Below are 26,450 nucleotides of genomic sequence, written 5' to 3'. Positions count from 1 at the left end.
ATTTCTGCACGACTTTCCCTTTGCATTTCACCCTTTATTTATTTCTGTTTTCTTTTCTTTACTTTATTTATTTATTTACTAGATATAGTATGATAAAAAGAAAACATGGCAGTATCTCAGAAACTACAAAGAGCACAATCACGTATTTGGTATTTATGAACTCAGAACAAGTTGAATATCAAACTTATGAACACATATGTAGTGTAAAATAAATATTTCACATAAACATTTAATAAACAATGTTCAAGTTTTTCCTCTTTTTTCAAAAATCCAGACTTTGACTATTAATAAAAGTGTGATTTTTCATGTGATCTAAAGATGTCCATGTTGTACTGTTAGATACTCGCCCAGAGTCTGTCCGTACCGAGTTTCAAGAGTTGTGATCAATCAGAACAAATGTTGTGGTATTTTTCCTCGTCATACTGGATATAGTCTTTGGGCATAAATTAGATTTTATTTAGTTTCATTTTACTGAAAATTATTTTCTCTGCTTATTTTTAATGTTTAGTTTCAGTTTTAGTTTCCTCTAATAACCCCGGTGTGTCTGTAAACCCGTCTGCTTGCAGCTGATGTGGCCAGATGTTTGAACGGAGCCGTCGCTGTCGGCTGTGGATTCTTCTCCTGTCTGGAAAACTCCACCTGCGACACCGACGGGATGCACGAGATCTGTGAACTCTTCCTCCACTCAGCTGCTACCTTCAACACTGAGGTCAGTCTGTCCGTCCATCCACCCGTCCATCCACCTGTCCATCCACCTGTCTGTCCACCTGTCCGTCCACCTGTCTGTCTGTCCGTCCGTCCACCCGTCCATCCACCTGTCTGTCCACCAATCCATCCACCCGTCCATCCACCCATCCATCTACCCGTCCATCCACCTGTCCATCCACCTGTCCATCCACCCGTCCATCCACCTGTCCGTCCACCTGTCCATCCACCTGTCTGTCCACCTGCCTGTCTGTCTGTCCACCTGTCCGTCCACCTGTCCGTCCACCTGCCTGTCTGTCCATCCACCTGTCCGTCCACCTGTCCGTCCACCTGTCTGTCTCACCTGTCTGTCTGTCTGTCTGTCTCACCTGTCTGTCTGTCTGTCTCACTTGTGTGTGTTGCTCTTCAGGGTAAAACGTTCGTGAAGAAGAGTCTTCACTGCATCTCTCAGGGAATCTCAGCGAAGGTTTTCCAAACGATCCGCCGCTGCAACATCTTCCAGAGGATGATCGCCGAGGTTTGTGACCTCAGACTCTTTACACATGAAGACGACAACTGTCCTCTCTGTCGCTGTTCTTTTGGTCTCTGAGTTTCTGTCTCTTTAAAAACAAAACAGGTGCAAGAGGAATGTTTAACCAGTCATGACATCTGCACTGTGGCTCGAACCAACCCGGACGCTATCGGAGAGGTGGTGCAGGTTCCCACCCACTTCCCCAACAGGTGAGCACTGATGACACACACACCTGATTGGTTCACACAGCCTGCCGTAACCATGGGAACACACCTACCTGCTGGTGTTGTTGCTGACTTTCTGTTTGGCGTTGTGGTCCAGGTACTACAGCACTCTGCTGCAGACGCTGCAGGCCTGCGACGAGCAGACGGTGGCGGCGGTGAGGACGGGCGTCATGGCCAGGTTAGGCCCCGACATGGAGACCTTCCTCCAGCTGGTCCAGAACAAACCCTGCGCCGCCGGCTCCGGCTCTGGCGCCGCCGCCTTCAGCAACCCGTCCAGCTGGAGGAACATGCCCGTGTTCAACATCCAGCCGGGCTTCAGAGGCCGGGACCCCACCCACCTGTTCGCCAGGAAGAGGTCTGTGGACGACACGGAGGGGGGGGTTTATGTCGAGCAGTAGATGACGCCATCACGCCCGCTCACGTGCACTCCTGAATCCCACGCCGATACACAAACATGCAGCTTTCTCCTCAAACTGATGATTACCGTCAGCAACCAGCAGCTTTAGATGATTCAGGGTGATCATCACTTCTTATTATTATCATTATTATTATTACTACTATGAGACCGACTACCTGACATTTCAAAAGAGTGATTAGAAGTGATATTTATTTTCTTAATTTATGAGGCAGTGATATTTAATGTAGTGGGAGGGGGCAGGGGTCCATGCTGGTCGTGGAGCTCTTCACGTCTCCTGTTGGTCTGAGATCTCTTTATTAGTTAAAGGTGGATGTGATGTTTCAATGAGAGGTTACCGTGGTTACTGGTGTTACTGTGGTTACCGTGGTTACGTAGAAGATGGAAGCCGACTGGTTTGTGTTAGAAATAAATAAATAAATGATGTTATATGACTGATTCTGGCTCCTGTGACTTTCATCTGATCAAAACCTGAAATTATATATATATATATATATATATATGGTAAAATAATGTGATATACTGACACATAAAAGCACATAATGGAATGTAAAATAAAAAGACTTCTTATACTACTACACCCATAGTAGTAGAAACTTAGTACAAAAAAAATAAGTTTAGTCAAGTGTGCTAGTAGTATACTTCTTTTAAAACTTAAAATAAGAGAGTATACTTTCAGTTTACTTTGTATGTGTTTATCAGAGATATACTTAACAAAATTATACTTAATACCAACAAGTATACAGAAAAGTCTAAGTGTACTTGACAAGTATACAGAAAGGTCTAAGTGTACTTGACAAGTATACAGAAAAGTCTAAGGCTTACTTGGCTTATACTGAAAAGTATATTTGGCTAAGTACAATAATTTAACTTAAAGAAAACTTACAAGTATACTTGCAGTGAAAAAACTACTAAACTAGTAGTTTACTGAGAGTACACTTTAAACGTCCCATATTGTAAAAAAGTGACATTTTCATGGCTTTTATTTATTAGAGCTCGTATTCAGAAACTGAGCTTTTTTCAGAAACAAGCCGTCAGGATTTCTGTCCATTTGTGATGTCACAAATCTACAATATATAGACCATTTCAAAGTTTTAAACGTAAACATTCTGAATGTGTCCCAGTTTATTTCATGTTGCACTGGATGTGAATGTCATCAGCTGACAGGAAGTAAATATGGAACCAAGCTGTTGCCTAGCAACGCAATTCTGTTGCAATTCCATTGAAATGTACTAAAACGGAGCGTTTCAGACAGAGAGTGAATACAGGGATATACAGGCAGACAGTACGAGGAACATAAAGGTTTTTTTAAACTTTAAAGTGTGTAAACATGTTCTAGTAGAAACACAAAATACAAGTATGAACCTGAAAATGAGCACGATATGGGACCTTTAAAGTGTACTTTCATAAACTAAAAGGTGTGCTACCTGAACAGTATACCTACAGCATGAGTTCACCTGTAGTATACTTCATATTATAGTTGCAGTACAAAATACAACTTGGATGTAAACTAGTTGTGTACTCAAAGTTTACTACTCTTATATTTAAAGTATACTTTTATAAACTATTGAAGTAGTACACTAACACGTGTCCTACCAGTACATTGATATTAGTATACTTATTACATGAAGTATACTTGGGAATATAATTATATATATACAGTGGAAATATATATTGTATATATATATATACTGTATATATTGGAAATATACAGTACATGTGCACTTACAGTACATATATACATACTGTACATATACACATACATACAGTACATACATACAGTACATGTACACATACAGTATCTAGTGGGCCATAAACTTCATGCTAATCTTTATTGGTGTAGTTTGTAGAAGATCCACCAGGTGACGTTAATGTGCAGAAAAATATAATTTTCTCAAACTGACCTTTTTCTAACTACCCAGAACCTCTACTATACTCCCACGTTTGAACAGCAGTGTGGAAAGTAACTAATTACATTTACTCAAGTAGTGTACTTTAGTGGTATATGTTTGAGGTATTTGGGTGCCTTCATTTCCTGCTACTTCATACTTAAGTCTGGGCCGATGGATTCTGTCCACAGAGGAGGAGGACTGAGACACAGACAGGTAGACGACAGGTAACTCACTCTGAGGTGATGAAACAGGAACAGGAAGTCTGAAGAGATAAATCCAGACAGGTGAGCAGATCAGGAACAAGGTAACAAGGTAACAAGGTAACAAGCAGCAGAACTCAGCACCAGAAAACCACCTGACGACTGGCCTCAGGTGGACTGACCGGGCTGACGAGGGGAAGTGGAGACAGGTGAGACAGGTGAGACAGGTAACTGGGACAGGTGGGACAGTCTGGGGACACCTGGTGGACTCATTGTGCAGTGAAATGTACTTAAAGTATCATCAGTAGAAGTACTCATTAGTACATAAGTACATTTTACTGCACTCTGAGGACTTTTACTGCATGAAGCTGAGAATACTTGTGTACTTTTACTTATAGTAGGATTTTGAATGCAGGACTTTTACTCGTACTTTACGTGTCTCTCATCAAACGTCCCAAACTGAGATCTCTGTGTGTCTCTGTAACTCGCAGCTTGTTGGACATTAACACACATTCAAACAGAGCAGGTGACAATGTGTGAACTCCTCCTCCTCTTCCTCCTCTTCCTCCTCCTCCTCCTCTTCCTCCGTCCTTCATCCCTCAGTGTTTGTTCACGCCTGTTGGCTCCATGCTGGAGGTGTGAAGAGGCTCCATGATGACTCAGTCACCATCTGTCACAGCTGTAATGGCTGACCCATAATGGCTGCTCACCTCCATGTTACGGCCCATTAACCTCCATCAGACAACCAGCCCCCCCACTCAGCCTCGTTTCCAGGAATTGGAGGTCAACCTGCAGCTCTGAGAGGACACGCTGCTCTCTGTGTTGACTGAAGCTCTCTGAAATAAGGAAACAGACTTGATTCCTGCAGCTGACGTGTTTTATAGCTAAAGATATTAAAATTCATGCTGAGGGGAACATTTAGGAATAAAAGTGTCAGAAACACGAAAAGGTACCTATTCAGCCAGGTCTGTGATTAAGAATGGTTATTATTTTATTGTATTTAATTTGTATAATTTTATTGTTATTTTTTTAAACAGCTATTTTAATATGTTTGATTTGTAAAATTTTATTCTATTTTATTGTTATTTTAGGAATCACTTATTTGACTGTATTTATTTTGTATAATTTTATTATATTTTACTGTTTTATTAATCACTTATTTTATTATATTTAATTTGTATAATTTTATTATATTTTACTGTTTTATTAATCACTTATTTTATTATATTTAATTTGTATAATTTTATTATTTTGTAATGTTATTTTATTAATCACTCATTTTATTATATTTAATTTGTATAATTTTATTATATTTTATTGTTTTATTAATCACTTATTTTATTATATTTAATTTGTATAATTTTATTATTTTGTAATGTTATTTTATTAATCACTCATTTTATTATATTTAATTTGTATAATTTTATTATATTTTATTGTTTTATTAATCACTTATTTTATTATATTTAATTTGTATAATTTTATTATATTTTGTTTTATTAATCACTTATTTTATTATATTTAATTTGCATAATTTTATTATATTTTATTGTTTTATTAATCACTTATTTTATTATATTTAATTTGTATAATTTTATTATATTTTATTGTTTTATTAATCACTTATTTTATTATATTTAATTTGCATAATTTTATAATTTTGTAATGCTATTTTATTAATCACCTATTTTATTGTATTTAATTTGTATAATTTTATTATATTTTATTGTTATTTTATGAATCACTTATTTTATTATATTTAATTTGTATAACTTTATAATTTTGTAATGTTATTTTATTAATCACTTATTTTACTGTATTTAATTTGTATAATTTTAATCACTGCACAGCAGATGTTTACTGAAGATCTGCAGCAGCATCTTTTCTAAAGAGAACGTTTCTCTGGAAATGATTGAGATCATCAGGGAAGACAGAAGATCTCTGGACGGTTTTACTGCTGACAGGAAGGAGCCGGAGGACGGAGACAGAGGACGGTCACTAAATACGCAGCACAGCAGGTAGGAATCAGTAGAGTCAGCCAGCGGCTACAGAGGGAAGAAGATGTCACAGACAAGAAGAATATGATGGATGTTCAGTCGTGTGTGTGTGTGTGTGTGTGATGGATGATGCAGCGGCCCCTCAACAAGCTTCTCTTCCTGTTGGAGCCACTGGGACTCATGTTTCATCTTCCTCCCCCAAGGGCTCCGTTCAACACTAAACGCTGGTCGTCATGGCGATATCGTTTATATAATATATGGGGATATTTTCAGACAGTCTCTCCTGGAAGACTTTCAAAGATGGAGTTGTAGCTGCTGGTAAGCATGAAAAATGACAGAAATGGTTGTGAATGTTGGACTCTACGAATCCCCCACCCAGGGGGGAAGGTTTCTGAAGCTGATGGCCAAAAATCAAGATGGCGACGAAACCAAGATGGCGACAGCCAGAAACCAAGATGGCGATGAAACCAAGAAGGCGGCGGGCAAAAATCAAGATGGCGATGAAACAAAGATGGCGACGGCCAAAAACGAAGATGTGACGGCCATGAACCAATATGGCGACGGCCAAAAATGAAGATGGCGACGAAACCAAGATGGCAATGCCCAAAAACCAAGATGGCGAAGAAACCAAGAAGGCAATGCCCAAAAACCAAGATGGCGAAGAAACCAAGATGGCGACGCCCAAAAATCAAGATGGCGACGAAACCAAGATGTTTTTAAATGCAGACAAATTCTAAGACACAAAAATCCCATTTCGTCCATTTAAATCACAACGACTTTATAAGAAAAGGATTTTAATACTGTTATTAATTATTATTTGACACATTCAACTAGAAGCATGTTGAGTCATCAGCTGGAGGAGAAGCTCAACGTTGAAGTGAAACACTGGCAGATGTCAGAGAAATGCATAAATAAATTAATGAATACAAAGAAATAAATGTAATAATGAGTAATAATGTGTTTCCAGATTAATACACATTTATACATTTATTTACATCTGGTTCTCCCTTTACTTACTTTCCCTTTCATTTCATGTGTCTCTTATAAATCCAGTTTAACATCCATATAACACAAACTATTATTTACAATATTCACACTGAGGACATTATTATTATTATTATTATTATCATTATTATTAATATGAACATAGTGAAGCGGTGATGCAGCTCAGGAGCAGCTCTCGGTGGCTGAACTCAGTCTTTGTGTCCTCTCTGGATGAGCTGCTGCTTCCTGAGTCCTGAGTCCAGCTCAGTCCAGCTGTTCTTCACATCAGGCTGCTGCTGATAGACGGCAGCGAGGCGGCTTCGTCTGAGCTCCGGAGCCTCATCTGGGACCGCCGCCGCCGCGCAGCAGCAGAGGAAACGGGGTGAAGGTGATCCAGGAAGGGGAAGAGATCCCAGGAGGCCTATGTGGAGTTACAGGAAGGAGGCGAGACCGTCGAATACTGGACCAGAGGAGCGGCCAGGTCCAGGTACTCCTGCAGAGACCAGAACCAGAGGATCACAGTTAGAAGCTCAGAGCGTCTCAGAGCGTCTCAAGCCTCAGACACACCAGGAACGTCAGGAGTGCGAGGCGGCTGCGTGATTCACACGTCGGGTGTTCACACCAGCTGCATTTCAGCTGCAGCTGCTGCTGTCAGCTCTTTCTTTCTACATAGTTTGCCTTTTAATGGCCATTTCATTTCATTATAAATATCATTTATATTTATTTTAGACAGAGAAAGGTTTAGACGCGTGTGGTAATTTATAAATAATAGTAATAATCCACATTTAAGACTCCGTACTATATTCATTCATGGAGCTCTGCAAGTCACTGCATGTTCTACAACACTGTCCGGCTCATATTTCAGAATAAAAGCCTCGTGTTAATAAATGAAGGAATTCTATCCACAGAAAAAACGCCTAAGGGCTTTTATTTTGAAATGAAAGCATGAAGTGTTGTCTTAAAAATAAGTCTTTACATTTTTTTCATCTCCGTACCACATTCTACAGATAGACATGTAAACGGTATTAATGTAGCTGATATGATGTTAATATACAGTCAATACATCACCTCCACTGTCTGTTGTTGTTGTGAGACGCACGGCACGCGTCAAAAATAGGCGAGACCTCGAATCTCTAGAAGAGACGCAGCTGAGTCGTGCGTCTCACGCGGGCAGTGTGGCTGCTCTAACCTGTTAACACGGACGCCGAAATAAAAAACAACAGGTAACGCAGCCGCCACACTGCTGACGCTCCCGGTGTGTTCGAACTGTCAGGGAACAGAACTACTGGACTCTCTCTAGAAAAATACAAACAACTTCTGATGGAACGAACTCCGGATGAGTCGATAAAACATCAGATCAGCTGCTCTTCGGATAAAGAAGGTTACCTGGTTGGCCATGAGAGAGAGGGCGCGGTCTAAGTCCTCGACCAGCTGTAGGAACGTCGGTCGGCGAGACGGGACGGCGTTCCAGCAGTCTCTCATCATCAGGTACCTGAGGAACCACAAAGCAGCGTTCACACACGTGAACAAGGAACATTACCGGGTCCGTTTATCTCTTAACGTCTCTGACTGATGAATTATTAGACTGGAAGCGTTCATGTCTCCATCTGGAGGACGGACTTTGTGGCGTACTCACAGCTCCTGAGGACAGGCGGAGGGTTTCTCCATGCGGTGTCCCTCCTTCAGCAGCTTGAAGAGCTCCTCCACGGGGACGCCGGGGTACGGAGATCCCCCCAGGGTGAAGATCTCCCACAGCAGGACGCCGAACGACCACCTGCAGCAGCAGCACATGGAATACACTCAGCACACTCAGACATAAGACGTAATCATATTTAACATTTACGTAACGAGTTTAATGAAACACAGAAAGTCTTTAGAGCTGAGACTCACACGTCACTCTGGTGGGTGTAGATGCGGTCGAATAAAGCTTCTGGTGCCATCCACTTCACCGGCAGACGACCCTGTAGAACATCAACACACCGGTCACAACGTTTATCAGCACACACGCCCCCCCACCCCCAGTCTGATGAAGACGTCTCCTCACGTTGGTGGTCTTCTTGTAGTAGTCGATGTGGTGGACGTCTCGGGCCAGGCCAAAGTCAGCGATCTTCATCACGTTGTCTTCGGTGACCAACACGTTCCTGGCTGCCAGGTCTCTGTGGATACACTGAGAGGAGACACAGCAGCTTCACACCCAACTCTTCATCAACCACAGAGAGACTCACATAGTCTTAGTCACATAGAAGTGGTGAACATCCTCTGAATGCTCTAGGTCTCTAGTCTGATCCATCCATCCTCTGAATGCTCTAGGTCTCTAGTTTGATCCATCCATCCTCTGAATGCTCTAGGTCTCTAGTTTGATCCATCCATCCTCTGAATGCTCTAGGTCTCTAGTCTGATCCATCCATCCTCTGAATGCTCTAGGTCTCTAGTTTGATCCATCCATCCTCTGAATGCTCTAGGTCTCTAGTTTGATCCATCCATCCTCTGAATGCTCTAGGTCTCTAGTTTGATCCATCCATCCTCTGAATGCTCTAGGTCTCTAGTCTGATCCATCCATCCTCTGAATGCTCTAGGTCTCTAGTTTGATCCATCCATCCTCTGAATGCTCTAGGTCTCTAGTTTGATCCATCCATCCTCTGAATGCTCTAGGTCTCTAGTTTGATCCATCCATCCTCTGAATGCTCTAGGTCTCTAGTCTGATCCATCCATCCTCTGAATGCTCTAGGTCTCTAGTTTGATCCATCCATCCTCTGAATGCTCTAGGTCTCTAGTCTGATCCATCCATCCTCTGAATGCTCTAGGTCTCTAGTTTGATCCATCCATCCTCTGAATGCTCTAGGTCTCTAGTTTGATCCATCCATCCTCTGAATGCTCTAGGTCTCTAGTTTGATCCATCCATCCTCTGAATGCTCTAGGTCTCTAGTCTGATCCATCCATCCTCTGAATGCTCTAGGTCTCTAGTTTGATCCATCCATCCTCTGAATGCTCTAGGTCTCTAGTTTGATCCATCCATCCTCTGAATGCTCTAGGTCTCTAGTTTGTGGCTTTAAAGTTTCATGAGGCTGTGATTTTATACAGTGAGGTCAATGAAATGTCTCCTATGGGGACTTTAGAATAGGAGACAATAACACATTTATACTGCATGTGATGATCATAAAGTGGGCATGTCTGTAAAGGGGAGACTCGTGGGTACCCATAGAACCCATTTACATTCACTGATCTGGAGGTCAGAGGTCAAGGGACCCCTTTGGAAATGGACATGACAGTTTTCGAAAACATTTAGTGTAAGTTTGGAGCGTTATTTAACCTCCTTCAGGACCAGATAATCTGACATGTTTGGTACCGATGGATCCATCAGGTTTATAGTTTACTATGTTTCTTTACATTTTTCAGACTTTGCTTTCGCTTTTTTTGGAAATGTTTCGGTCATTTTTCAGACTTTTCTTCTGCCTTTCTTCCACCTTTTTTCTGACATTTCTTGGTATTTTTTTGGACATATCTGAATATTTTGCGGATATTTTTTGGACATTTTTCTGATATTTTTTGGTCATTTGTCAGACTTTTCTTCTGCCTTTTTTTCCTCTTTTTTGGAAATTCTTTGGACATTTTTTCGGTCATTTTTCCATTTCATATGATGCCAGTATCTTTAAAACTGAACCTGTTTACAGCCTCTGAAAGACGGTAAAGTTGGTCTCAGGGGGATAGTTATTAGCAGCTGGAGGAGACTAAACGGTGCAGAAATGTTGTTATATTTAGTTTAAAGTTTGGCTGCCTAAAGCAACTTTGACCTTCATCGACCTTCAGCCTTCAACTGACCTTCTTGGAGGCGAGGTAGGCCATCCCTCTGGCCACCTGGTACGCCGCCGACACCAGCTCCCTGACCTCCAGATAGCCCAGAGTCGTCTGCCTCGACCCGCTCCAGTACTCCAACCCGACGGGCCGCCGAGTGCGGAGGTACTCCCTCAGGTTCCCCTGGGAGGCGTACTCCACTACTACATACAGAGGGCCTGACGGAGGAGGGGGGGGACACCGTTAAACATCTGTACATCACCACTGACCACTGGCCGTTAACTTGTGACGAGCACGCTCACCGTCCTGAGTGCACGCTCCCAGGAGGTTGATGATGTTCTTGTGTTTGCCGATCATCTTCATCATCTCCATCTCAGAGATGAGGTCAGACAGGTCCTTCTCCGTGGCGTCCGCTGCACGACAACAACAACAACACCACTTAAAGGTCTTATTCTCACATGAAACGGGGCGAGGATCAAGTGGGTCAAAGTGGGTCAAAGTGGGTCAATGTGGGTCAAAGTGGCTCAAAGTGGCTCAAAGTGGGTCAAAGGGTCAAAGTTGGATTAAGAGTCGGGGTTTGGATCAATAACCGGTCACAACTGGATAAAGACTCACAGATTCATAAATGATCAGAATGCAGATGTTTTTCCAGACTCACATTTCAGCATCTTCACCGCCACCTTCGTGAGGCGCGTCGGTTTATTCCTGTCGACCCCGACGGCCTCGGCCAGAACCACCTGACCGAAACATCCCTCGCCAAGAGCCTTCCCCAGCGTCAGCCTGAGGACGGAAAGAAAATATAAAAAAATTAAATTAAATTAAATTAAATAAAAGCAAACATTTAAAAATTAATGTAAATAAATAAAGAAATAAAGAAGTAAAAGGAAAAATAAAACAGAAGAGTAAATAAATAAGGGGATTAATTTAAGATAAATAAATAAATATAGCCATTTATTAATTGATAAAATGTGATATAAATTTGTTTTAATTTGCTTCTTTATTTATTTATCTTTGTATTAATTCCCTTATTTATTTACTCTTCTGTTTAATTTTCCCTTTTATTTATTTCGGTATTTATTTGTATTCATTTTAAAATGTATTTTTTTATTTTGCATTTATCATTTATCATTTATTTATTTATTTTTGCAATTTATTTATTTACTTACTTACTTACTTACTTACTTACTTACTTACTTACTTACTTACTTACTTACTTACTTACTTACTTACTTACTTACTTATTCATTCATTCATTCATTCATTCATTCATTCATTTATTTATTCATTTATTCATTCATTCATTCATTCATTCATTCATTCATTCATTCATTGATCGTACCGGTCACGAGGAAGCTCCCAGAGGGGATCGTAGGGAAGTTCGTACTCCGACACTCCCGTCAGGACGCTGCCCGCGGCGCTGGAGAGGCGAGACGGACGCATCAGACACATCCCGGACTGGAGGGAGGACGAGGACTCGACGGACACCTGCAGAGGGAGGACAGAAGACGCTGTGAGACTCTCCGGATGCAGCGACGACGGAGGAGTGGTCTGACCTCTGACCTGACCTCACCTGTCTCCTCAGATGGACGCTCTTGGCTAGTTTCTGGACAACTAACGGGCTTCCGAAGTCGCTCTTCTTCGGGGCACAGCAGAGTCTGCAGACGACGGCTGTGGCGGTGAGGACGATGATGATGAAGAAGCCGAGGCAATAGATGAAGATCTCCAGGTATGTCTGAGAGGGCAGCGGGGCGGGGGGGAGATCTGAGACCAGAGGAACATCAGTCAGTCAGATCCAGAGTAAAGGTCATAAACTCTAGTTTAGCTTCTGAAGGACGGGAACGTACCGTCGACCACGGAGAGCCACGCCGAGTGATGAGAGACGCCGATGGAGTTTCCCGCCAGGCAGGTGTACTCTCCTGAATCCGTCAGAGTCACGTTCCTCAGAGTCAACACCTCCATCTCTTTATCGGTGGTGTTCAAACCTGCAGTCTGGAACAACGACAGAGACGTGGAGACGTGGTGGACGAGTTCATTTACAGGATGAAAGCTGCAGTTATTATCAATAAATACAATATGTTCTGACTTCATGTCTGAAAAAAAGTTGTACATTTACAAGAGAAAGAAAAATAGAAAAATTACTAAAAATATTCTCTGAGATTATAAAGTCTTAAATTTGCAAGGAAAAAAAATCGGAAATATTTTTAGATTAAAAAATGTAATTTAAATGAAAAATTAAAAAATTAAAAAATCTGGATGTTGTTTCCCTCAATGTGGCCCTAATACTCCGTAGTACATTGTCTCTTTGGCCCTCACTGCATTAGACTGATATACTATATACTTAGACTATAAACTGTGTTACCTTCATCACAATCTTTTTATTTTATTTTTTAGCAGCAAAATGCGATTTTAAATTCCAGTTGAAGTTATTTTTATTTTTATTTTTTTACTTTTTATTTATTTTTCATATTTATTTTTTATTTTTTATTTTAACATTTTTAAGTATGTTTTATTTTTAAGTCTAATGTTGTGTTGTTGGCACAACTGACAGCCGTAACCATCATGAAATAACTGTTAGACTCTGGTGCTTCTCACATTTCTGGTTAAGAGCTGATTGAATAACTGGTTTAAAGTCTTTTCATTGTATTCATCCTAAAGGAACATAATGATAACCATAATGATCGGTGCAGGGCTGCTGGCTGCTGGCTGCTGGCTGCTGGCTGCTGGCTGCTGGCTGCGTGCCCGACACAACCGACCACAGAGTCTTTGGTCACAGCTCAGATGTGGTTTTTACTCTGCAGGATGAAGAGCGGCTGAATCACCACGAGGTCTGCAAGGTAACAAACACACTTCACTTTCACAGCGTTGAGTCACGGCAGAGACCTCGCGCACGTCGTCATCCCGACACGCTGCTGCCAACCGGAGACCAGATCTGTAACCGGCTCTTTAGCTTTGGTTTGTTTAGTTTCAGGTCAGAAGCGATGCCACGTTTCCAAATAACAGTCCAGAGTTTTCACCAGCTCAACTTCAAGTTGCACCGTTAAATCTTAAGGAGTATCTTAGCGGTAAAGGTTTTATTAGGGATGCTCTTAGTCGATTAGCCGCTCGTTTTGGTTTCAGTTCACTGAGATTTCTTTCGTCCATTAGTCATTTTTTCATGCTTTTTTCTAAACAAAACAAACAGAATGGTTTTAGTCGACTGATGGATGCTATGAAACATCGTCCAATTACATTAATATCAACAGGAAGTCACTGCAGCATCACAAGCTGTAACAGAACCTCCAAAATAAAACGGTTTCATTTATTTACCTGACAATCCTTTCTAAATAATAATAATAATAATAATAATAATAATAATAATAATAATACATCAGATCTGTATGGTTCTTTTCAAAGTTTACATACTGTAGAATAAATTAAAGATTTTTTTAAAAATGTACTTTATTTTATTTATATATGGAGCGCGCTGGATCCCACAAAGAGTTATAAGAAAAAAAACTTGAATATTCTCTGAGATTATAAAGTCATAAATTTGCAAGAAAATACTCAGAAATTCTTTGAGATTATATTTGTAAATTTACAGGAAAAAAATTAATATTCACTGAGATTATAAAGTCATAAATTTACAAGAAAAAAATTAGAAGAAGAATATTCTCTGAGATTAAAGCAGTTAATTTACGAGAGAAAAAAAAAAAATTAAAAATTGTAGTTTTTCTTTGCCAAAGGAAACACATAAATCTTTGATAATTTGAGCCGGGGTTAGGAGGCTAATATTCAGAGAAAAACTCTGAATTTCCGAGATTAAAGTCGTAGTTACAGGACAAATCATTTCAAACAAAAAAATAATATTTCTAACAAATAAAAATCATCTTTAATTTCACTTTTTTTCTTTTGAACTGCTGGATATATTTTTATTTCTTTAAGCTTCAGAAAATTCTTCAAATAAAACAAAGAAAAATCATCCGTCAGTTGAACTCGGGTTATTAATTAATCAAGAACTCGGTTGCAGCTCTGCAACCGTTTGAAACCACCTCAGTGATCCCTGACGGACGGTTACCTTGAGGACGAGGACGTACGGGTGTCCGTCCGGCGCCTCTCTGCTGCCGTTGACGGTGATGTGTTTGAGCCACTGGATGTGAGGCTGCGGGTCGCTGAACACCCGACACACGAACTCCACGTCGCGACCGACGACCGCCGTCTGGTTGGCCGGGAGACCGGCCTGCAGGATGGGTCTGTGAGGAGAACGCTCTGCAGCGGAGAGGTCAAAGGTCATCAACACGTTGGGTTTTACCACCACAGGAGTGACGTCTCTAGTACCAGACTACAGGAGTTCTTACCGACTACGTCCAGCAGGTAGGTGTGTTTGAGGCTCCCGTGTTCGTTCTCCACCACGCAGGTGTAGTTCCCTTTATCAGACGGAACCACCGACTCCATGATGAGAGTCCACATGTGGTCTCTGATCTGAAACATCGAGCAGATTAATCAATAGATATCTAATAAAACTCCGCTGTGAGTTCTTTTCTCAGTTAAAGACGCACCTTGAAGCCTCCGATCCGCTGGTCCTTCCTGAACACTTTCCCGTTCTTGTACCAGCGCAGCGAGGGAACGGGGTTTCCCGTCGCTAGGCATCGAAACTTCACGGTCCGGCTGGCGGGAACGGCGTGGAGCTGCTTCTCCATCTTGTCTGGCATCACCCACTGCGGCGGCGCCGAGGCTGATGAGGTCAGAGGTCACACCGAGTCATTACTTTTTGTCTTTGCACTCAAGTCCAGAGTCCTAAACTTTGAGTTTTGAGTCTTAAACAAGTCAAAATGAGCTCGTCACCAAATGTACCGATGTTATCTGAGTCTCGTCTGGACTGAGAGGCGTTTTTTGTCGACCAACATTTAGTCTTTCTACAAGAACAAAACTATCTTTGGTGTCTGGTAACTTGACTGGATGCTGTCAGATTGGATCAAACTAAGTGGATCTGGGGAATTAAGTGTCGACTTGCTGGGAATGAATAGTGTATATCAATAATGAACATAATAATAATAATAATAATGAACATAATAATAAAAAAAACTTACCATTTCATTTGCATATTTATTTATTTATTTTTATTTTTTATATATTTATTTATTTTTTAATTGTATATACTTTATATCTATTTATTTATTGTAATTTGATTTATTTTATATCAATTTATTTTTATTTTATTAATCTTATGTTTTTATATATATATATCTTGTATCTAATTATTTATTGCAAATTCATGTATTTTATAATTTCATATTTTGTATCTATTTATTTGTTGTAATTTGATTTATTTTATGTATTTTATATGCATTTATTTTTATTTTTAGGAATAGAATAATACATAATACATAATAGGAATAAACATCAGGATCAACATCTGGATCATTTGTGTTTTCTTACTCTGGAGCTGCTCGTTGCTCGTCGACAGCTCATTGGACAGTTTATTTTCCTCTGACGATGACTCATCATCTTCTTCGTCTTCAGAGGATTTCACTGCGTCGCCTACAAGAGAAGTTTAACTTTAAAGACTCTGCTGGTGTGTGTGTGTGTGTGTGTGTGTGTGTGTGCAGGTTTTAAAGCTCCTCTCTGATGTTCCTCCGACAGACAATGAAACCAGTTTGTGGATTAACCTCTGACCTCTGACCCCATCTCAGAGAGCTGTCGCCGACCACTTCCCAAACTCCAGAGACCTCCTCCCTCTCTGCCCAGCGGCCATTAACAGCAACACACACACACACACACACACACACACACACACACACCCCGTCCTGTTAGGACTGAACCATTATTAATGGAGCGTGGGGGGGGGGTATCATCATCTTTAATAACTAAACGAGCTTCAAATGTTGGAACCAAACTGAAACATTTTACGACATATGAAACTAGAAAACCTAAAGAATCCAAAGAATCCGTCAGTAAATGTCCGAAAAATGTCTGAAAAATAGCCGAAAAAAATGACCGTTACATATCTAAAAAATTACGTAAAATATCCCAAAAATAACCATAAAATATATGAAAACTGTTAAAAAAATTGCCGAAATATATCTGAAAAATGCGGAAGAAAGGCGGAAGAAAAGTCCGAAAAATGACCATAAAATATCCAAAACATGTTAAAAAAACTGCCGAAAAATTACCAGAGAATATCCCAAAAATTACCGTAAAATATCTGATAAATGTAAAAAAAAAAAAAATAGAAAATGGACTGAAAAATATTGGGAAAATGACCGTAACATGTACAAAAAATGACACGAAAATGTCTGAGAAAAGGCGGAAGAAAGGCAGAAAAATATCAGAAAAATGTTTCATATGAAACGAGAAAGCCTGATGAATCCATCGGTACCAACCATGTCCATGTTCAAAGGGGTCCCTTGACCTCTGACCTCCAGATGTGTGAATGTAGTGTGAGTGTCTGAAAATTGTCCAAAAAATGTCAGAAAAGAATTCTGAAAAATGTTCGAAAGAAAGGCAGAAGAAAAGTCAGATACTGGTATCATAATAAACTCTAGAACCTGATGAATCCATCGGTACCAACCAGGTCAGACTAGCTGGTCATGAAGGAGTTAAATAACGCTCCAAACTAACACTAAATGTTGGAGAGGACAAACTGCCATGTCCATTTTCAAAGGGGTCCCTTGACCTCTGACCTCCAGATGTGTGAATGTAAATGGGTTCTATGGGTACCCACGAGTCTCCCCTTTACAGACATGCCCACTTTATGATCATCACATGCAGTTTGGGGCAAGTCATAGTCAAGTCAGCACACTGACACACTGACAGCTGTTGTTGCCTGTTGGGCTGCAGTTTGACATGTTATGATTGGATAATATTGTTTTACGCTAAATGCAGTACCTGTGAGGGTTTCTGGATCAATATCTGTCATTGTTCTGTGTTGTTAATTGATTAATATTTTTTATATATATATTTATTTATTTATTTATTTATCTACTTTTTATTTTCCATTTTAATTTTTTAATATTTCTTATTTATCTATTCATTTTTGCTTTTAATTTTAATTTTTCATATCTATATTTATTTATATATATTTCATTATACATAAGTAAGTACATATACTACATATACATTATACATAAGTACCTGTGAGGGTTTCTGGATCAATATCTGTCATTGATTTGTGTTGTTAATTGATTTACAATAATAAATATATACATACATTTACATAAAGCAGCATATTTGTCCACTCCCATGTTGATAAGAGGATTAAATACTTGATAAATCTCCCTTTAAGGTTCATTTTGAACAGATAAAACATGTGTGATTAATTATTTGAATCTCTTGACGGCCCTTTGGAGTGAACCAGAGAAGAACCCTGAACAACCCGCTGAGTGTAAAGCTGGGAATCTGTAAAACCGTCTGTTGTGGTGCTGAAAATATAGATTATGACAAAATGTGCAGCTTCTGTTAAACACATCAAAGAGTTTCTAAAAGCAGCAGCGTTCCTGGTTAGACTGGGCTGGGCTCGCTCTGCTCTTACAGGAACAGTTAACTGGGTTTCTCCTCTCGGAGAGCGTAAAGCAGGGAGGTGGTTTCAAGGCTTCATCTGAGAGGAGACGAGGGAGCGAGGTGGGAAATTGAAAGCAGGCTTTGTTTATGAAGGAGAGACTGAATGTGATGTTCCTTCACTGAGAGTTTAACGGGCTGGAAAACAACAGGATGACACGGACTGTCAGTCAGCTGGAGGCCAGATGGTTGGAAGTCAACACACAGAAGGTATAGAGTATATAGTATGTAGTATATATATACTGTGAGTGTTTCTGTGTATCTCAGCAGACTGAGTCCATCTGGTTCTGAGTTACTGTGTCTGGACAGGATATGCAGACCATAACCAGCACCCTGAGAGCCAAGCCTCGGTTACACCATCAGAAAATCACCCTAACCAGCTTCAGATGCCTCCGAGACGAAAACACGCCAAACCTTTACAACACTTTCCTGTTAAAGAAATTCTCTCATTGGAAAGTTTTATAAGCTTTTATATAATAGAGAGTTTAAACCACAGCTGGGAACAACAGACACATGAAAGAGCCTCAAACAACAAACGACAACAACAACGAGGGAAAACCCCCCATAAACACACAAACACGCCGTTAAAACACACTAACCATAGAAGAAGAAGGAGTCGATGAATCACAGTAGACGGAGGCCTGTAGACGCTCTACGCATCATAATACTGTAATATAATATAGTATATAGTATAATATAGTATCATAATACTGAGGTAACGCTTCAATATACTACTGGAAGCAATACTTCAATTTAACTTTAGGAAAACTGCAATATTATAAAGAATATACCAGAAATACACCATTTTAGAATAGGCAAACAAACAACCAGAGCAACACGACCTCCTCTCCACACCAAACAGATAGAGTCAGAGCAAAACGACCTCCTCTCCACGTCAAATAGGTAGAGGCAGAGCAACACGACCTCCTCTCCACGCCAGATAGATAGAGCCAGAGCAACACAGCCTCCTCTCCACGTCAAATAGGTAGAGCCAGAGCAACCCGACCTCCTCTCGACGCCAGATAGATAGAGCCAGAGCAACACAACCTCCTCTCCACGCCAGATAGATAGAGACAGAGCAACACAACCTCCTCTCCACTCTAAACAGATAGAGCCAGAGCAACACGACCTCCTCTGCACACCAAACAGATAGAGCCAGAGCAACACGACCTCCTCTCCACACCAAACAGGTAGAGCCAGAGCAACACGACCTCCTCTCCACACCAAACAGATAGAGCCAGAGCAACACGACCTCCTCTCCACGCCAAACAGATAGAGCCAGAGCAACACGACCTCCTCTCCACGCCAAACAGATAGAGCCAGAGCAACACGACCTCCTCTCCACGCCAAACAGATAGAGCCAGAGCAACACGACCTCCTCTCCACGTCACACAGATAGAACCAGAGCAACACAACCTCCTCTCCACGTCAAACAGATAGAGCCAGAGCAACACAACCTCCTCTCCACGCCAAACAGATAGAGCCAGAGCAACACGACCTCCTCTCCACTCTAAACAGATAGAGCCAGAGCAACACGACCTCCTCTCCACGCCAAACAGATAGAGCCAGAGCAACACGACCTCCTCTCCACGTCACACAGATAGAACCAGAGCAACACAACCTCCTCTCCACGTCAAACAGATAGAGCCAGAGCAACACAACCTCCTCTCCACGTCAAACAGATAGAGCCAGAGCAACACGACCTCCTCTCCACTCTAAACAGATAGAGCCAGAGCAACACGACCTCCTCTCCACTCTAAACAGATAGAGCCAAAGCAACACAACCTCCTCCTGTCGTCACTGCCGTTGCTGAATCAGAAAGCTTCAGACACATTTCGATGTTTCCCTCGACCCACTGAGCTCGCCTGAACATCTGTGAAGTGTCTTACCGGTGTCGGTGTCCTCTGTGGCCGGTCTGGACCAGGTCGGAGGGAACTGGACCAGCAGAACCAGCAGGATGCAGGACAGCAGCAGCCGGAGACAGCGGGGGGGAGACATGTTGACGTCCAGACTGGGATCACTCTGCAGACAGAGACACAAACACCGTTAGAGTCAATCAGTCCGGACTGCTTCCTCTTCTTCTGTGTTTTAGGTTATTTACTGTAAACTGTGTTACATCAGGACGAGGGACGTCACGGCACCAGAACTCTAGTAGTCGATACCAATATTCTCAGACTGCAGTAGTTTAAATTCAGTGACATGGTGACATTTCACCGGGTAAAGGCTACCTGAGTTGGGACCAAGTCATTGTTTTACAAGTCACAAGTAAGTCTCAAGTCTGTGACTCAAGTCCCAACTCAGGTCTCGAGTCCTAAACGAGCCGTATGAACTCTTCATCAGATGTAACGTGATTCTAACAGCAGAGTAACTGGATCTAACTGGAGCTCAGTAACAGAACGTTAGTTCCTCATGGGTTTCTCCTGAAACTTGACTGGATGCTGTTGGATCGGTTCTAACTGAGTGGATCTGGAGAGTTCAGTGTCAGATAATCAAATACAAGTCACAATAACATTCACCGGAAATACAGAGTCCAGAGTTCAATAAAGAAAACACCTTTTCAGAGATTTAGAAATAAGAGATGAGAGAAGATAGAAATTCAGTTTGTTCAGTTTAGTTTTCCCCTCATGAGTGAATCCTCTTCTCAACATAAAGGATCTCTGGATCTCGCTGCTGCACCGCGCTGCTGTGTGAGTGTGTGTGTGAGTGTGTGTGTGTGTGTGAGTGTGTGTGTGTGTGTGTGTGTGTGTGTGTGTGTGTGTGTGTGTGAGTGTGTGTGTGTGTGTGTGTGTGTGAGTGTGTGTGTGTGTGTGTGTGTGTGTGTGTGTGCGTGCGTGCGTGCGTGTGTGTGTGTGAGTGTGTGTGTGTGTGTGTGTGTGTGTGTGTGTGTGTGTGAGTGCGTGCGTGCGTGCGTGCGTGCGTGCGTGCGTGCGTGCGTGCGTGCGTGTGTGTGAGAGTGTGCGTGAGTGAGTGAGTGTGTGTGAGTGTGTGTGTGTGTGTGTGTGTGTGAGTGTGTGTGTGTGTGTCAAACTCCGACACAGAGAGCGGAGGACAGAAGCAGCTGCATTTGTCGCTTGGCGGGTGATAATTTCAGACCCTGCAGGCTTCGTACGGTTCCTTCAGTACTGTGGACAACAAGTACCGTCACGTTATTAGAATTTTGGCATCGACTTGGTACCGAAGTATCGGTTCTCGTGACATCACTACTCAGGACCGCTTCACCCAAAGACACAACATCAGTCTGCTTATTGATTTCCTCCCTTCAGGGCAGCTAATTGTTTCCATTCATTCAACTCAGGATTAATTTCTCTTTTATAAACTAAATGATGAATCAGAGAAATGATCTATACTTTAATTAATTATGAAAATAATCATTAGTTGCAGCTCTACACCTAAAACTCATCAGTCTGCGCTCGCTTTACAACACGATGAATAAATAAAAGAAACTAAAGTCCACCAGCAGGGACGGCTTCTCTCTCCACAGGTTTCTCCCAGAATGCTTCACACCTGTGCAGCTGTTTCTCAGACTGAAGACATGATGATGCTGATGATGATGACGACGATGATGGTGATGGTGACAACAACGACGACGACAACGACAACGTTGGTGACAACGAAAATGTACTTAAAGTATCAAAAGTAAAAGTACATTAACACAACATTATAAAAATACTCTGTTACAGGTAGAAGTACTGCGTTGAAGGTGTTGTTTAGGTAAAAGTGAATATTATAAATGAATATTAGTCGGCACGATATGAGGATAAAATGTGATGTGCGATAACATTGTTCAATATCGTGATGCCGATATGACGATAAATAAATAAATCTTGAAGTGTGCATATTAGCTATATATATACATATATGTTAAATATAACTCGGCTGAATGTGACAGTAATGTTTACAACAGCAAAGTCACCAGATGAACTCGTTAACTCTGAACACGCCAGCATGTGTGGCGAGCGTGTGCACGTGGTGGAGGGCGGCGTCCCCGAGCGTGATGAGCAGAGCAGGTTTATGGAGACGTCCTTAATACAGTAGTTCACATCTGGAGTACACACTTTAATTAATCCGGCTCTTTGTGAAGAGTTTAATGTGAAGCTGCTGCACGCCATGTTGACAACTGTTTACTGCTCCAAAGGCATTCTGGGAAACACGGCGGCCTCCAGCTCACACACGATCCTGTGATGAGCTCACTACAGTCGACTTTAAGTACATTTACTTGTGTACTTTTACCCAAACAACACCTTCAATGCAGGACTTTAAAAGTACTGCATTGAAGGTGTTGTTTAAGTAAAAGTACACAAATAAATGTTCTTAAAGTATCAACAATGAAAGGTACATAATGCAGAAGTAGCCACAGTATACTATAAAATACTCCATAACAAGTAAAAGTACTGCAATCAAAATGTTGTGTGGCTAAAAGTACACAAGTAAATGTACTTAAGTACATTTAGCAAATACTACTTGTGTACTTTTACCCAAACAACACCTTCAACGCAGTACTTTTACCTGTAACAGAGTCATTTTATATTGTTGTGTTTATGTACTTTTGATACTTTAAGTACATTTTGTTGATAATACTTGCATACTTCTACATAAGTAACATTTTGAACGCAGGACTTTTACTTGTAACGGAGTATTTCATAGTGTACTGTGGCTACTTCTGCATTATGAACCTTTACTTTTACTACTCTAAGTACATTTACTTGTGTACTTTTACCCAAACAACACCTTCAATGCAGTACTTTTACTTGTAACAGAGTGTTTAGTGCAGTATTCTGGTTACTTTCCACATTCAGATTTTAAACACAGAACAAGTGATGGGTTTATAAAACGTGATGCTTTGTTCTCCAACAGTTAATGAAAGAGTTAAACGTCTTCTGCAGGAGTACATTTAGATGGAAATACTTGTGTACTTTTACCCAAACAATGCTTTCAGTGCAGGACTTTTACTTGTAGTGGAGTATTTAGTTTCTTGGCTTGGTCACGGCCTTCTAGGTTCTGGTCTGGACTCAACTGGACCTGGTCCTGGTCTTGACTACGGCTCTTGAAAGCCTCTTTGGTGAATTCAAATCCTCTGCGACACGCTGAACCTCTTCGTCAGCTCTGAATAACCTCCCTCCTCCTCCTCCTCCTCCCTGTCAGACCGTTAGACTGTTAAACTTCCCGTGTTGACGTCGTCACCTACACACCAGATTCTGCAGCTCTGAGTCGTCGTCATACCGACTCCTGATACCGAGCTGGAAAACATCACGCAGAGAAACCAAACTGGAAGAGATCTCAACCAACAGGGAGGAAGAAGAAGAAGAAGAAGAAGAAACTACCAGGAGGTTTGGAGGATGAGATACTGGAGGAAGTATTCTCGTTGTTTACTTCAGTAAAAGTAGTAATACTGAGGGAAAGTACATAAACACCACACTATAAAATACTCCATAACAAGTAAAAGTACTGCATTGAAGGTGTTGTTTGGGCAAAAGTACACAGGTATTATTTGCTAAATGTACTTAAAGTATCAAAAGTAAAGGTACATAATGCAAAAGTAGCCACAGCACATTATAAAATACTCTGGTACAAGTAAAAGAAGTGTATTCAAAATGTTGTTTAAGTAAAAGTACACATATTATTTGCTAAATGTACTTAAAGTAGTAAAAGTAAAGGTAGAAAATGCAGAAGTAGAAACAGTACACTATAAAATACTCCACTGCAAGTAAAAGTCCTGCAGTGAAGGTGTGATTAAGTAAAGTACACAAGTATTATTCGCTAAATATACTTGAAGTATCAAAAGTAAAAGGTACATAATGCAAAAGTAGTAGTATAAAATACTCCATTACAAGTAAAAGTACTGCATTGAAGGTATTATTATTAAATATAGTTATAGTATCACAGTAAAGGTACAACGTGTCATATAATGTCAGGATGTTGTATTGTTAATTCATTAAGTAAAAGTATGTTAGTATTATACCAACATGTACATTTCAAAATGCAGTAAAAAATACTGCATTACAAGGATAAGTACTGCATTCAAGAGGTTACTTCAGTAAAAGTACAGAAGTACTAGCAACAACATGTACTTGATCCTCATTATGTAGAATAATAACTGTTACTGGTCGAGGTGGAGATTACTGTTTGGTAATATTTTGCAGATAATACTTTTGTACTTTTCAATGAAGTACTTTTACTTGTTATGCAGTATTCTTATCGTGTAGTATTGCTACACTTAGTACATTTAGCTAAATAATACTTGTGTACTTTTACCCAAACAACACCTTCAACGCAGTACTTTTACCTGTAACAGAGTCATTTATAATGTGGTGTGGCTACTTTTGCATTATGTACCTTTACTTTTGATACTTTAAGTACATTTACTTGTGTACTTTTACCCAAACAACACCTTAAAGGCAGTACTTTTACTTGTAATGGAGTATTTATTTCCTGTAGAGCAGAACATGATGTTGTGTTCCAGATTAAACTACCTGACTGTATATAAAACACATGAGATATTTTGCTAGTAATACTTGTGTACTTTTACTTAAACATGCAGGACTTCTACTTGTTATGGAGTATTTTATAGTGTTGCTACCTCTGCATTATGTACCTTTATTATGAACATTTACTAGTGTACTTTTACCCCAAAAACACCTTTAATGCAGTACTTGTACTTGTAACAGAGTATTTAGTGCAGTAATGAAGGAGTTAAACATGAGACATCTTCTGCATGAGTACATTCAGCTAAAAATACTTGTGTACTTTGACCCAAACAATGTTTTCAGTGCAGGACTTTTACTTGTTAGAGTACCCGACAGTTAATGAAAGAGTTAAACATCTTCTGCATTAAGATGTGTACTTTTACCTAAACAATGTACTTTTACACAAACAATGTACTTTTACACAAACAATGTACTTTTACACAAACAATGTACTTTTACCCAAACAGCACTTTCAATGCAGGACCTTTACATGTATTTTTTATAGTGTAGTAGTATAATAGTGTACTTTTACTCCAGTAAATACTCTTTAAAGTAAATAATAAAATCTCTAACAAGGACTTTTAATGTCACTATAATGAAGTATTTAGACACTTTTACTTTAGATAAACTAGTAAGTAGTAGTAGTAGTAGTATCTGAGTACTTCTTCCACATCTGGAAAACAGTAAACTAAACTCACATCTGGCTAAAGAAAAGAGAAGAACCAACCGGAGAGTCGGTCTGCAGCTCGCTGCTGGATCCGAGGACGAGGACTGAAAGCCGGGGACGGTCGGTAGTATTCCTCGGTACCGGAGCACCGGAGTACCGGGCTGGAGCTTCCTGGTTAACGGGAGAAATGAGCTCCTCTCACGGGGAGAAAACGTGGAGACGCTCGGCTGGTTGACGGTGTTTCCTCAGGATTCAGTCCGGAGAAGAGACGCCTTCAGTGGGAGTGTCCTCCAGTAACCCCCCTCCCCCCTCCTCTCTCCTCACCTCCTCTCCTCTCTCCTCACCTCCTCTCTCCTCTCCTCACCTCCTCCTCACCTCCTCTCCTCTCTCCTCACCTCCTCTCTCCTCACCTCCTCTCCTCCTCACCTCCTCTCCTCTCTCCTCACCTCCTCTCCTCTCTCCTCACCTCCTCACCTCTCTCCTCACCTCCTCTCTCCTCTCCTCACCTCCTCACCTCTCTCCTCACCTCCTCTCCTCCTCACCTCCTCTCCTCTCTCCTCACCTCCTCTCCTCCTCACCTCCTCTCCTCTCTCCTCACCTCCTCTCTCCTCTCCTCACCTCCTCTCTCCTCTCCTCTTCTCCTCTCCTCCTCACCTCCTCACCTCTCTCCTCACCTCCTCTCTCCTCACCTCCTCTCCTCCTCACCTCCTCTCCTCTCTCCTCACCTCCTCTCTCCTCTCCTCTTCTCCTCTCCTCCTCACCTCCTCACCTCTCTCCTCACCTCCTCTCTCCTCACCACCTCTCCTCCTCACCTCCTCACCTCCTCTCCTACTCACTTCCTCTCCTCTCTCCTCACCTCCTCTCTCCTCTCCTCCTCACCTCCTCTCCTCTCTCGTCACCTCCTCACTCCTCACCTCCTCTCCTCTCTCCTCTCCTCACCTCCAATCCTCCTCACCTCCCCACCTCCTCACCTCCTCTCCTCTCTCCTCACCTCCTCTCTCCTCTCCTCACCTCCTCTCTCCTCTCCTCTTCTCCTCTCCTCCTCACCTCCTCACCTCTCTCCTCA

At 41.2% G+C, this 26,450-nt stretch overlaps 2 protein-coding genes and 1 long non-coding RNA gene across 3 annotated transcripts in view; 1 reads left to right on the top strand and 2 right to left on the bottom strand.

Annotated features, from left to right (window-relative positions):
* The window catches only part of stc1l (stanniocalcin 1, like), a 3,691-nt gene extending 1,398 nt beyond the window's left edge, over positions 1-2,293 (top strand). Inside the window, exons 2-5 of the mRNA XM_037751945.1 lie at positions 567-709; positions 1,115-1,222; positions 1,322-1,425; positions 1,538-2,293. Coding sequence (XP_037607873.1) covers positions 567-709; positions 1,115-1,222; positions 1,322-1,425; positions 1,538-1,838 — 656 coding nt within the window. The 3' untranslated portion in view covers positions 1,839-2,293. The remainder of the gene's footprint in view (positions 1-566; positions 710-1,114; positions 1,223-1,321; positions 1,426-1,537) is intronic.
* LOC119477804 lies at positions 139-1,633 on the bottom strand. Its single transcript, XR_005204318.1, has 3 exons — positions 1,494-1,633; positions 1,095-1,304; positions 139-639 (listed from the first exon to the last, which is right to left on the bottom strand). It is a non-coding gene; the product is annotated as an uncharacterized LOC119477804 (long non-coding RNA).
* Positions 2,294-6,918: 4,625 nt separating the features above from the next.
* On the bottom strand, positions 6,919-25,701 carry fgfr1b (fibroblast growth factor receptor 1b). Its single transcript, XM_037753544.1, has 17 exons — positions 25,445-25,701; positions 20,143-20,275; positions 16,136-16,237; positions 15,256-15,431; positions 15,055-15,178; positions 14,775-14,965; positions 12,565-12,709; positions 12,291-12,481; positions 12,060-12,205; positions 11,379-11,500; positions 11,023-11,133; positions 10,748-10,938; positions 8,973-9,095; positions 8,819-8,889; positions 8,565-8,702; positions 8,315-8,420; positions 6,919-7,421 (listed from the first exon to the last, which is right to left on the bottom strand). The coding sequence occupies exons 2-17, from the start codon at positions 20,249-20,251 to the stop codon at positions 7,350-7,352; spliced, it is 2,118 nt and encodes a 705-aa protein (XP_037609472.1). The 5' UTR covers positions 20,252-20,275; positions 25,445-25,701; the 3' UTR covers positions 6,919-7,349.
* Positions 25,702-26,450: the final 749 nt, after the last annotated feature.

This window comes from Sebastes umbrosus, chromosome 19 (assembly GCF_015220745.1).
Source record: "Sebastes umbrosus isolate fSebUmb1 chromosome 19, fSebUmb1.pri, whole genome shotgun sequence".
Lineage (NCBI taxonomy): Eukaryota > Metazoa > Chordata > Actinopteri > Perciformes > Sebastidae > Sebastes > Sebastes umbrosus.
Note: the sequence above shows the minus strand (reverse complement) of the source record. Positions and strands in the feature narration are given on the sequence as shown.